Source organism: Apostichopus japonicus, chromosome 9 (genome assembly GCF_037975245.1).
Source record: "Apostichopus japonicus isolate 1M-3 chromosome 9, ASM3797524v1, whole genome shotgun sequence".
NCBI lineage: Eukaryota > Metazoa > Echinodermata > Holothuroidea > Aspidochirotida > Stichopodidae > Apostichopus > Apostichopus japonicus.
In genome coordinates this window covers 36,188,780-36,202,836 of record NC_092569.1, presented here as the reverse complement: position 1 = coordinate 36,202,836, position 14,057 = coordinate 36,188,780, and the positions used below count along the sequence as shown (strand labels likewise).

Here is a 14,057-nt window from a genome sequence, read left to right as displayed (position 1 = left end):
ATGTAGACAAGTAAGGAGGACACTGAGGCTTCTACTGGTTTACGCACGCATCTATTCAATCCGTGAAAACTACAAAATATATATATAAATTCTCTATTAACGTACAAATATATCACAAATAATCAGTAAATCGCAAGCATTACAAAATATACAAGTATCACATAAAGACTAGAAATTACAACGCAAACCTCAAAGACGCAACTCAAATAGTTTCTACAATTACACATTAAAAACTCCATAAACCGCAATAGTTAGAATTAACGTACCTCTTTAGTATCCTTTACTCTTTATATTAACGCAAATCCCGTGACAAATTCACAAAGTATCGGCATGGATTGCACTGGCTGCCACACCCTGGCACAAGTTGTATAGTATAAGGTGTATTTATAAAGTATCTGGTCACACAACTGACGCTACGCAGATGTATAATGCAAGTGAGGTCCATGGAACTCTCAATGCCACATGCAGAAATGACCAAACAGAGGGCATGACCTCACACACTGAATAAACATGAGGCACACTCATGATTAGGGCCAAACGTAAATTAAGGCTAATTCCTTGTAGACAGTAAAGCAAACAGCATAACTTTTAGTGAATATTAATCTTTAATGGTCACAAACCTACTGAAATATCAATGTACTTGCAGGATGAAAATATCTTACTTTCGACGCGACCCCTGACAAGACAAACTGAACGTAAAGTTTAGGAGCAACTAGTTCTGCGAAAGTTCACTGAAAGCAGCATACGCCTATTACAGGCCCCATTGAATTACACACTAACTGATAAAAGTAATATAATCTGTAAGTCTAGTTCTAGGCGTCTCCAACACGACAGATATTTTGTGGTAGTCAATTAAATTTGAGGCAAATATGCGGTCGAATTGAGCATTGCGGGGTAAAAGCGGTTGAAGTCTCAAGAAGTCTGAAATATAAATTCCCAACTTCATCCTTCTTTGCTTGATCATGTTCGTTGTTATGGTAACACATTTGGTGGTAAACGCATGACACATTTCTGTGACGGAGTCGTGGTCTTCGTTCTTGATCATGTCTAGATAGTCCCACATCCGGAAAGGGACGCAATCATCATTGACACAGTAATTAAATGTTATATCTGAAGGAATATTGGTTCCTGCAAAGAAACTTTGTCCAACTCTCCGACCGGTGAATGTGTAGTTGTAATAGGGTAGTATGTCTTTTGGAGTGTCCTTTGCCATTATAACGCCATCAGAGAACCATTTATCAATGGATGCAGCGTGACGCCTTGGAACTTGACATACGTATGACTTAACACTGGATCTTGATTCCTCGTCTGGTGGAACCATATTTTGTCTCTCTTCTTCCAACTTGATACAATCCTTACTGCCTTTATGACACTGCAGTTTTCCCCATCTCATCCAAACTTCACGCATTGCGTTGTATGAATGCGCGCTGACATCAACTACATCGCTCGTGCTTTCTTTGAACCGAGTGGCGTCCATCTCTATGAGTCTATGGAGCGATGCACGGAGTAGGGTGTACTCTTCCTCAGAGAGATGGAGTGATAACCAAATGGATGCAATCTTTGGAGCGAGGACCTCGGTAGATGAACTTATCATATAGAGTAGCAGGAAATTTCTGGCCATGACGAACGGGTCAATATCATTCAAAACAAACTTCAGACTACCAGTGAAGTTTACAGGGAGTGAATACACCGTCTGGATCATCTGACGTAGGTCACCGCAAGCAGGAAGTAAAATGCTGTAATCTTGTCGGGCGGACTCTAAATCATTTTTGTCTTTCATTTCGTTACTCTCCAAGTTCAAGAGGTCATTCGCAAATGAATTACTAAAATAAAACGGATAGTCCTGCGTGCTGGATAATAGCAGTATGGATGCGAGATTCTTGGCTTTTTTCTTCCACCTGACGCAATCACGCTTGTGGCTCTCCCAGTGTAACTTTTGGCAAGTATCATTGCAGTACATGATCGATAAACACCCACAGCACTGTTAAAGAAATAGGAAGATCAAAGATTTGCTGCAATCCTAGAACAACAACACGCTCTTACACTTGTTCAATAAAACTGCTTGGAATAAACGTTACGAGAACGAATGTTTGGTTGTACATTAAATATTCAGATCATCCATGCATTCATACGGATGGATCTTTATTATTATTCCACACATTAACAGAGCACGTTAATTTAGCCTATTTAATGCATTGTGTATCACTAGAAAAGCTGATTGACATATTCTCAGTTGAATAACGAACACGTCCAAAATCCTTATCTGACAATCTCTTACGTCTGTATAAATAATAATTGTTTGGGGGAGACGAACAGCCCAATTGTGACGAGCATCCAAACATCTTTTATGAGTGCAAATCGCGTTTTATTTTCTCGGCAATTGCAATGATTGTCGCAAATGTGTCTATTCTGACAACCGTCCGAACTTATTAGTCACCCGCGTACATGAAGCCATTTATATGTTAAATCGCAATCTTCGTTTGGCTTTGAACAGAAAAAGATTTTAAAAAAACATGTAACATGCCGAAACAATACCAACCTCACATGTTGCTCCGATTTTCTTACAACTTCCACATGGTTTGGCCGACCAATTGGGGCATTCTACACTCTCATGTCGAACCCTGTCGTCACCGAGGCAAAACGTACTGCAATACTCAGCTGTCGCACAAGAGGTACATTTCTTCGGCGCACCCCGTAAAGATTGATTACATCGCCAACAGTAGCCTTTTTGAACATCCATAATGGTTCCACAGTTAACGAACAACTTGTGTTGGAAGCTAAAATGAAAAATGGTACATTCGGTGAATGTATTTGAATTAATAAACCTCTGACATCCATTTAGAAAACTGAATAAAAATGAGCCGAAAGTATTAAACATCGGTTCTATGCATAACTATAGTTAAGCCGGTGACTAATTTTAAATTTGCCTCATATATTTGGCAGTTTTTATCAGTCATGCGACAAGCGAGTCAAGAAGGTGATGTTATACCGAGAACAGGTTGTTGAAAATGTTTTCTGTTTCTTTATAAATATGATTTCTTGTGTTTTAAAATAAATGTATTTAAGATAAAGGAGTAAATCAAATGCATCACGACAACTACTTATGATCGTCAGTCGGGAGTTGGGGGTGGGGCATGGCTCAGTCTAGGTATTTTGACCATTTGTAAAGGAAGAAAAGGAAACGCTACTACGGGGGTAACGTCTTTCTTTTTTTTAATCTGACACAAAGTATGTATTAGAGCTACATCAATAGACCTATAACTTATAATGTGCGTCAGAATTCATCACTTTAGGCCTAATTTTCTTCTCTCTGAGCGAGGGGGCACCACTCAACCGCCAACACAGTAGATAGCTACAATGACGCAAGGGCAACTACCCTTCCATTATCGTTCGCCTCTGCAGCCCATCCCGTAATAGCGCAGGTCCCTACTTTAATCAGTCGGGCACATTTATTATTATTTATTATTGCAACCCTCCGTTTCGAGTTACTTTTAAAACCTTAATTTTGGTCTAAATATGTCTCAGAATTCACCGCTTGAATTCTAACTTTCTAAGCCGTTTCTGAAAGTGGACCCCTAATACCCTAGTTATACATGAAAGTTGGCGTCAATGACACAACGACAGCACCATTTCGTTTATAAAATACTTGATTTACATTTGCGCCTAGCACGTAAAGATTCAAGTCACTACCTAACTCAGTCGGAGGAACTTTGGAGTTTATTATAATTTATTAATTAAAAATATTGTACCGTACTTAGAGTTACATAGATATGCATCCATTCATTTGACGTTTAAAACTTATATAAAACAATTCTGAGCGGCGGACCCCTTTACCCCCTTTATAGGGGTCGGCCACAATGTCCCAAGTTCAGCTCCCCCTTTATTTAAAAAAAGCTCTATTCACCTCGGGCCCTTCCACAAAATTCCATCCCCATTGAAGTTAATCAGTCAGGGGATATTTTGACTCCCTCCCCCTCCCCTCTCCTCTACTTTTGAAATCCTGTGCACGCTAATGAATATGGTAATTATGTAAGAATGAATGGATTACCTTCCAGCATTCTGAAATGGACTCCAAGCCGTCAGTCAAGAATTCAGACCTGTAATTATGTGATGTATTTTGTGGTGTTTCTTGCTTCAAGATGAGTCTATATAGCTATTGTCATTGTACACCTGTAGTTAATTTTAAAGCTGGTGTTTTCCGTCCTGATGTTGCAATAAAGATAAGTAAATAAACGTAGGCCCTATCTATTACAATGCAAATATTAGCCTGCTGCAGGAACACAAAGATGCAGCGTGGTAATAGTATACACTGACTGCAGCATTCAGTATCCATAGGAGTTTACTTTTTACTATCTGCTACAAGTTGGATATTGGAGAAAAATGAAGAGTCTTTTAGTAGCACCATAAGTCCTTTCCTTCATAAGCAAAGAATATATTTCATAAAAAAGATTTTGTAATGCGGTGAATTTCTTCACCGTATGTATCATATCGGATTTTTTGTTGTTGATATTTTAGTCCTTGACATTTTGTGAAGTTTCTGATCAGTAGTAAAGACCATAATAGAGGAAGACTGTCAAAATAGAGGGAGCTGTCAAGCTAGCTGAGAGAAATGAAGAGTGGTAACGCTGTAAGCGTTGCACTGAAAGACCACAATCCTTATTGTGCAGCGCCATCAAAAGACGGCTGAAGACAGTAGAAGCTCATAGGAAAGAAGAATTATGAATCACAGATGATCGTGTTTGTACAAATATATCGACTATGTTGATTCAATATAATTCAGTATGTAACAATTAAATTTAGACCATGATATCGGGACGATCATCTTAATCCCCCCCCCCCACCTCCGGATCGACAGGGCTGGGTATGCCCCTGTATGTGTGCATGTTGTTTACATCTGTATAACACGATGATCGTATTCTTGTGGTGCAAAGTTTAAGAATGTTCCCGTTTTTGGTTTAAGTTTCAATTTTATTAATAACGATAAAGGCCCTAAATTACACCTGGATGTTCAAGAGACAAGTCTTTCTTAACTTAAATCTACTGACTTATCAGCTGTGACTTTGTTAGAATATTTTTAGGACTGACACATCAATGCAGGGATCAAACAGAAGCAAACATAAAGTTTCATAGATGTGAGTTCCCCCCCCCCCCGGACCTCCTAATGGGCTTCGCCCTTGGCCCCATCAGGGGCCCTAAGGCGGGCCCCAGGGCCCCGGCCGACAAAGGCTTTGCGCCAAAGCGCCCGTGGTGTGCGCTAAGCGCACACTTCTTCAGTTTTATCCATGTCCAGTAATTTATGTCCTTCACTGCTATTGACGCCCATGAGCGCGTTTGAGCTACTATTCTATGATCATCACTCTTGTATTGCCAATTACAGTTTCCTTATCATACTTCGCTCCAAATGTTAATTTAATTTTGGGTAAGCGCCCTCTATTAGTAAACTTTTCGCCTTGATTGCTGGTAAGACATTACCTGTGTTTAATGCCAGTAAATTACACAGACAGGACTTTGTTTCTACCAGTTCCTAGTATCGCTTCGTAGTGGAAGCGCTGCTTGTATTTTAGAAAGTAAATGTTTGACTAAAATATAGGAACAATGGATTTGTACTTCAAACTTCGTGGACTGGTCGTCTGCGTTATTTTTGTTGGCATGTTTACTACAAGAAACGCAACAACAAACGTTTCTTTTTACTCCATCTTGTTTCAATGTTGCTGAAGGAAAAATTATCCAAGCAACTGCTACTTGCGGAGAAGGCTTTTCCTTCCCAGGTGAACGGTATTGTACACTCACTGGAAATACCGCCGATGTCATTCGACCTGGAGAACAAGAAATTATTCAAGGCCAATATTGTGCTAATTCCCTCTCGCCTCTCGCCCCTCTCCCCTCTCCCCTCTCCCCTCTCCCCCTCCCCCTCCCCCTCCCCCTCCCCTCCCCCTCCCCTCTCCCCCTCCCCCCTCCCTCTCCCCTCTCCCCTCTCCCCTCTCCCCTCTCCCCTCTCCCCTCTCCCCTCTCCCCTCTCCCCTCTCCCCTCTCCCCTCTCCCCTCTCCCCTCTCCCCTCTCCCCTCTCCCCTCTCCCCTCTCCCCTCTCCCCTCTCCCCTCTCCCCTCTCCCCTCTCCCCTCTCCCCTCTCCCCTCTCCCCTCTCCCCTCTCCCCTCTCCCCTCTCCCCTCTCCCCTCTCCCCTCTCCCCTCTCCCCTCTCCCCTCTCCACTCTCCCCTCTCTCCTCTCTCCCATCTACCCTCTCCCAATCTTGTGCAAAACCATGGCTTGCAATATATGATAATTTCATAGCATAATGCTTTAATACATTATGCAAAAGTTGGAAGCTAAAAATGGTTATCCAATGTTGACTCACTAACATTTGTAAATTTTGTGAAACCACCCCCTTCGAGTCCACCAAAATTATGAGGTTTTGAATAATTCTCAGATAATTTGGTCAAATCGGTTCAACCGGTGCAGAGGTATCAACACTTTACCAACAAGCTGAGTCCTCTGCCCCTTCATTTCAACAGAGTTTCATTATTTCAAGTTAAGTATTGGCTTGTGCAAGTATAGATTTACTGTAAATGTATAAATAATTACAACTTCATTAATTGTTAAGGATCATTTCTATCTGAGATGGATTATCTTCGGAGTACCAAGCATCCTTTTGGGTTTTGTGATCCTCTGCTTTGACCTTGGTTGTGGGCGATCCATCTGTCATAGTGGCTTAAAACAAAAATATGCAGATGGTAGTTTATTTTGTAATTATTGTTAGTGGTTTGCATTATTTGGTGTGATATATCCAATAATTTAGTCTTTCAGAAGCATGTGTTGTGGAAAAGTTTCATAGGTGTCAGTAAGGTGGACAGAGAAGGGTCACTAAAGGGAAATATGGGGAATCAATCATGGATGTAAATATACACTCTCCTCCATTAAGTCTTCCTTCGAAAGATGGGGGGGGGGGGGTTTGGGGGGGATGACTTGAAATGTTCTAAGATGTATTTATTTGTTGCTATTGTGCATTCCTAAATCTGTGTTTCTATCTCTCGTGAAATGGCAAAGATTGTAACACACAGAACCGTAAACTTCCAGTCGGAACCTGGTCCTCTCATACTCACCCAGTTATGACCCTGCCAATCCCCCACCCCAGTTATAACCCTGCCCATACCCCACCCCAGTTATAACCCTGCCCATACCCCACCCCAGTGTTGGTATACAGGTGTATCTGTTGTGGGAATAGTACTTGTTACATTGTAGTCAGAGACTATAGTAAACCAATAGTTTATCCTATCATTGCTTCTGTGTAGTTTGTCCGAACAGTATAACTGCTCTGCTCAAGAGTTTGAATGGAGTTATACTTTATGTGGATGTCTTAAAATTATCTTTTGCTAACATAGATTGAAATGCAACAATGCCAAGAAGCTTTTGATTTCATCTATTTGTGCTCAATGTACGTGCACAGTAAATAACATTGATAATGAACAGTACCAAATATTCCTGTTTCGTAATCTCTTGAGTCTGTTGGTGTTCTGCATTACATAACATTGAGAGATAAATGATAGATATATTTATGAAAGAATGGCTTAAGGCACAATATGTGATAGGACAAGAGAATAGAGAAATTTGACTGCTAGGAACGTTTCTGTACAAATTGTGGTCTTCAGGATAATCAGATAAAAATGTTTAATTGGTGAATGCGTCAGCGTCTTAGTACATGTCTAAGTTTTAATCTATTGTTTTACAATATTTAATAACGTAACCAAAATATGATAAATTAACTTCTTATAAAGCACATCTTGTAATAAATTTTTAATACAATGTAAACATCATTTGAGCGTCTCAAATTCGTATGTTTGCCTATTTGAGATTTGTGTTGCATCTGAGGAACTGACCTGGTAGCCCAGCCACTTTAATTCATGTGCCTCCATTGTAAAATATTATATCTCAAATACAAAGCTATAATTACAGTTTCTTTCTGAACATATGCTAACAGTTTTTCTTCAATATTATTATAATTATATATTAAAATTGTAGTCACAAACTTTACTTTTTATCACAAACCATAAGATTACCTCAACATTTTCCAACTTTTCTCAGTATTTTAATAATCTTCAACAAAATGGTTATTTTAATCACTTTTCTTGTGTTCATTTAACAACAATAATTAATTACAAGTTTATTGATATAATATTAATATTGCAACAAAGGAGCCCTTTTGAATAATAAAAGTGGTTTTAATAACAAAATGGGATAAAGTCTTGGTTAAACGAAGATAAGAGCGAATAATTATATTACGAAGCTGTCCTTTTGGTCTCATATAGTAATTTAAAATTGTTCTTGCAGACGTGTCCGTAATCGAAAATTAATTCATAGCGCAACCCATTAAATTCTCTCATATAAGATAGAAAACTACGTATTCCAATCATTTCAATACATGTCAACGGCATAGAACGGAACTTAGTATTGACGTGGCATTGAATGTAATAATGGGTCCTCCTGGCAGCATTGTTTATCTGACCTGAATTTATGTCTTTAGTACTTCATCATCATGTTCAATTGAGAGTGATTTTTTTTCAATAATCGAACGACAGATGTGGTAAGGCCTTACCTGTTTAAAGAGTTTTTAGAAAATGCATTGATTAAAAAAAACGGTTGAAATAGTTTAAACCATAAATAATTATGAACGTGACGAAATTTAAAAAATAGTCCTCTTATTGATACTGCCGGTCATGTGACAAACTATTTATTCAGCGACGTCTAAATTATCACCGGTTTTCGAGAATGCATTGATTAAAAACACCTGTTTAAATAGTTTATACCAAAACTAATTATGAACGTGACCAAAAAAAAAATAGTCCTCTTAGTGATACAACCGGTCATGTGAGGAGCTATGTATTCAGCGACGTCTAAATTATCACAGGTTTTCGAAAATGCACTGATTAAAAAAAAACTGCATCCTCCATTGCATTCTTCAATTTTTTTTTGACACCTTGTTTGTCTGTCTGTCTGCACGATTTAGTGTTAGTTGACGTTCACATCTCACATAAGTGTGCATGATACTAATGAGTGAGGAAAGGTTTCTTAAGCAATGCATTTGAGAGCACTGAGTAGCAGTTATGACACGATATCTAGATCATTCACTGCATTATCTTTACTTTTTTCTTTTTCTTTTCTTTTTAATGTTTTATAGTTTTTATTATTGCTCAGATACAGCAATGTTTGGTGGCAGATAATGTAACACTTATCATAGAGAGGGAAAAATCCACACACTGTAAGTTGCACACCGAAAACCCTATCTCAATATCATTTCCTTGACCCTAGAAAAAAGTTGATTGATTGTATCACATAATGACTAGATAAACTTTCCATTTCTCCAGGAAGTGGATCACAGTAGGTGGTTTGTGGTCCGATTAGGAACAATTCTTCTCTGAAAAGTGATATTTCCCTTATGTAACCTGTTTGTTGATTTATCATTGAAATTTGAAACATTTCGAACTTTTTGCTCAAGGCTGCCATATGTTCTCAATATTTAAAAAGAAATTGTTTTGACGAAGTTTTATTACCCTCCTTGGCTAAACGATTAACATAGTTAAAGAAAAACAAAGTCTTTCAGCTAAATTGCCATAAAGACATCCATCATTCTTTACGCTGTTGCCAGATGTTATCACAAAATATCACAAAATTCGAGAAAGATATTATCTTCGCAATACAAATTGCTACGCAGGGATGTGGTTTGGAATTAAAGATACAAAAGATTTTCAGCAATTTTGTCAAGCATTCAACTTCAACCACCTGAAAATCCTTTCAGCTTTGCCTTAGTCATAGTATGTGATTAAATCTCCTTCCGATACCATTCGAGGGTACGAACACTGCCACGCAGCATGTTTACCGCGCGAGCGTTCACCCTTCGGGAAAATGGAACAACCTTATGCCTACCGGCGCGAAAGTCGCGGAGGTGTAACCCTCCCCACTTTTTCACATCTGACCATGTTGGTAATTTTGGTTTAGTTCCTTCGTATCGAAACTTGCCTGAATCATTGAGCTTTCTGCCTCTGAGGTAAGATATGAAGTAATCCAGATTATTATAATATTCACGAGAAATGCTATAATTCTTGTGTTTCATAGCAAAGAACCGTTTCATCGTTGGATCTATATCCTTTGCTGCACAAAGGAACAAACTCGATTGGATTTTCTGATCAGTTGGTAAATCCGCACCCTCCATCTCCGCATGCCAATTAATGGTTTCCGTCAAGATGACAGCGTGGGGGTTCTTCTTGTTAAGGAGAGGTTCAAGTGTCCCCAGCACCGTTCCCACTTGGTGATAATCTATCAGATTGGATGTAAAAATACGATCAAATTGCGGACTGTCGGTCAGAAATGACTCAATGTTAAGAAAATCTTCGGTGAAGGTCTTTATGATCAGTCGATTCTCATTCATCATTTTCGTAACTTTGATGACGCAATCAGTGGTGAAGGCATGACACATTTCGGTGACCGAGTCACAGTCGATGTGTTGAATCATATCAAGATAATCCCACATCTGAAACGGCATACAATCACATCTGACGCAGTATTGAAATACAAAATCATGAGGAATGGACTCCCCTGGTCGGAACCTCTCGCCCCGTTGACGACCAGTGAAGGTCGGGTTGCAATACCGCAAGGTGTTCCCTAGTCGTTTGTCTCCGGAAGTTATTACACCGTCTTCCATCCATATGCGAATCGACGGTGCGTGTCGCTTCGGAACTTGTTCGATGTATCCATTGGTGCTTTCAACTGCTAAAGGGTCGAGGGCAAACATAAAGGTCCTCTGCTGTCTAGTAATGAATCCAACTCTTGTCCATATCCCTGCCTCGAGGTTCTTCCAGCCAAGCCATACTCCACGCAATGTGTTGTAGGACCTCTCACTTACTTCAAGCACACCGTTCGTTCTCTTCTTCAGTTGCATGGAGTCCATCTCGATGAGATTTTTGAGGGAGTCTTGGAGGAAGGAATACTCTTCCTCAAAGAGAAGTAGCGACAGCCAAATGGACGAAATAATCGGAGCGGTGTCGTCTTTTGATGAACTAAACATGTAGAGAAGAAGGACATTTCTGGCCATGACGAACGGGTCAATATCATTCAAAACAAACTTCAGGCTACCAGTGAAGTTTACAGGGAGTGAATACACAGTCTGGATCATCTGACGTAGGTCACCGCAGGCAGGAAGTAAAATGCTAAAGTCGGAAGTGATTTTATCATTGTTGCTAAGGTCAGCAGATGACGAACTGCCCTCTCCTTCATTATTTTCTAGATTTAGGAGATCATTAGCGAAAGAATTGCTGAAGTAATAAGGTAAATCTTGAGTATACTTCAGAGGTCGCAATGCTGTTTGCTTTACCCTTTCTTTCCAAATTTGGCAAACAGGTTTATGCCGCTTCCAGTGTCGCTTCTGACAATCACCATTACAGTAATTCGTTGTCAAGCAATCAGCACACTGGAGAAAAAATTAGAAAGAGTAACTGTTGCTAACTCCATCCATAAAGTTTCGCTTCATACATCTGTTGAATTTGCTACTCAACTGAAGTTCTAAAATGAATTTGAAACGATGACTTGTATATTCATATGAAGACTATTAAATAAATAACCATGTACATTTCTACATATTTAGAATTAGACGTGAGTAAACTTTCAATTACATACCAGCATAAACCCCTCGCCCCTCGTGTGACCTTGCTTCGTGTATAAATGTAATGACTGAAATTTCGGCAACCAACCTATGTATAACTTACTTGATATTTAGCTCCAATTTTCTGACAATGACCGCACGTTTTGGTTGACCATGTAGGACATTCTACACTTTTATGACGTAGGTGGTCAGCTTCTTTGCACTTTTGACTGCAGTATTGAGCGATTTTACACGAATCGCATATTACCATTCCTTTTCGTAACTTTAAGTTACACCTCCAGCAAAATCCTTCCTTCACGTCCATTGTTTGAGAAAAGCTATGATGATAAACAAAATTTAAGAGGAATGTTTCAGAAAATTGAGTTGCATACAAACGTCTATATATACTTAGGGTTGTGAAACAGACCTATATCTAGCCAAAAGTTCAAAAGGATAGATCGCATACGCTGATCCTGGGTTGAGGCTGGGGCATGGGAGTAAATTACTTAAAATCTAAAGCCTAGGTTAAAAAAAAAAAAAAGTTTTCTTGAATCTAATGAATTTTTGCTTCAGTTGCCAGGTCTATGTTTAACTCAGTCATTTGACGTTGACATTTGATGTTGTTCAGGTGTGAGGATTCTCACAACCCTCCTTCCCTTACACGTAGACTCTAGTTCAGCGACCATATAGTTATAAATCCCTGTATGAAATTCTGGATCTGAAACAGTCTGGAACTGAGTGATGGGTACGCTAATATCAAATATCTATGTGAGCTTGCTAAAACTATGCTGTGTATTTGTAATAATAAATATGCAGGTGAAGATTGTTCTTCATCCGTTACATTACACAATTCATGGACTATTGAACTCACGTCTTTGATGACAAATGGTTCAATTTCAAATCCTACCTTCGACTGCTGATCGATTTACTATCGTCGTGAAGTGGAGTTTTTTTGTGCGAAAACCAACAAATAAGCATCGGATCTTAAGGAGCTTGAATAGAAACAAATAATTCTACTTACGTGAAGCTACCCCAGACTTTAAATATTCAACCAAAGAGCAGTCTACTCGCAACTATTCGATGCAATGGCTAGGTGTGAAGTAACTTGTTCCGCCTCTCTGGTATGTTATGCCTGTAATTTCTGTAATCATGTGCATATATAATCACGAAGTTAACTATGTCTACGGGTATTTCCGTCTGGTATTGCGACATGCGACAGAATTGACAGTTCAGGATCTAAGTATACGCAGTGGCGTACCTAGAATAGTTGGCACCCCGGCGGATCTTTCCTTTGTCTAACCGTGCAGGGGAGGAGGCTAAGGGAAGGTAGGGTCCCCTCCCCTTTGAGGAACTTGTGTTTATTAAAGGTGGCTTAGATGAAAAAGATAATCTTTGGTAACGCTTTGATCTGATAATATGATCAATACAATAAATAAGATATAATTATAAAAAGTCATGAAAAAAGTAATGAAAAATGAAAACTGATTTGACGATATGTAACAAGTAATTCTCTACATGAATCAATCATGACTAGTTACTACCATGTGCGTTCGCACACTTATAAAATAACTAAACGGTTAGCGGGAAAAAATGAACCGGGTTTATCGGGTGTGTATGTCTGCGGTGGTGGCGCAGCAAGGAACAGTGCATCAATGGCAATGGGCCCGGAAGAAGAGTCCATATTTTATATTTGGCACCTTTAGATGCCCGGATATGGCAATCTCGGCTTTCTATGCTCAGCAAAAGGTTTCTTTTGAATTCAAATCTTCGTCGAATCGTCAGTGTCATTAGTAACTTTTATAGTCTCTTTAGTACGTCAACTTCAGTGTATCGTCTCTAAAGGGGTGTACAGTAAACCAATAAGCTTTTTTTTTTGGAGACCGACTGAAGTTACATTCAGAGCTGTAATTATGTGAGAATGAATAGATCACCTTCCAGCATTCTGAAATGGATTCCAAGCTGTCAGTCAAGAATTCAGACCTGTAATTATGTGATGTACTTGTGGTGCTTATTCCTTCAAGATGAGTATATATAGCTATTGTCATTGTACATCTATAGTTTATTTTAAAGCCGGTGTATTCCGTCCATGTTGCAATAACGATATTTAAATAAACGTAGGCCCTATCTATTAGAATGCAATCATTAGCCTGCTTCAGGGACATATTTACGAAGATGCAGCGTGATAATAATATACACTGACTGCAACATTCAGTATCCATAGGAGTATACAGTTTACTTTCTGTCACAATTTGGCTATAGGAGAAAAATTAAGAATTTGTTAATAGCACCATACGTCTTTCCTTCATAAGCAAAAAAATATATTTAAAAAAAAAAAAAATTCTAATGCGGTGAATTTCTTCACCGTATCTATCTTATCACTTTTTTTTTTTGGTTTGACTTTTTAGTCTTGCACATTTTGTGAAGTTT

General features: G+C 39.0%; 2 protein-coding genes across 2 annotated transcripts; both read right to left on the bottom strand.

Annotated features, from left to right (window-relative positions):
• Positions 1-817: 817 nt before the first annotated feature.
• Positions 818-4,210, bottom strand: LOC139972970 (uncharacterized; the record flags this gene model as incomplete). Its single annotated transcript, XM_071979288.1, has 3 exons — positions 4,049-4,210; positions 2,540-2,777; positions 818-1,981 (listed from the first exon to the last, which is right to left on the bottom strand). Coding segments are annotated over exons 2-3 (1,365 nt in total), but the record flags the coding sequence as incomplete, so codon positions are not given.
• Positions 4,211-7,225: 3,015 nt separating this feature from the next.
• On the bottom strand, positions 7,226-12,781 carry LOC139974560 (uncharacterized). The gene is made up of 3 exons (XM_071981789.1): positions 12,652-12,781; positions 11,755-11,968; positions 7,226-11,459 (listed from the first exon to the last, which is right to left on the bottom strand). The coding sequence occupies exons 2-3, from the start codon at positions 11,953-11,955 to the stop codon at positions 9,816-9,818; spliced, it is 1,845 nt and encodes a 614-aa protein (XP_071837890.1). The 5' UTR covers positions 11,956-11,968; positions 12,652-12,781; the 3' UTR covers positions 7,226-9,815.
• Between the last annotated feature and the right edge of the window lie 1,276 nt (positions 12,782-14,057).

Bases quoted from the DNA above. Each gene is read 5' to 3' on its own strand.
- LOC139974560 (XM_071981789.1), bottom strand. From the start codon at position 11,955: ATGGACGTGAAGGAAGGATTTTGCTGGAGGTGTAACTTAAAGTTACGA. The intron at 11,460-11,754 runs GTAAGTTATACA...TTTTTTCTCCAG, and splicing joins AAATTGGAGCTAAATATCAA to TGTGCTGATTGCTTGACAAC.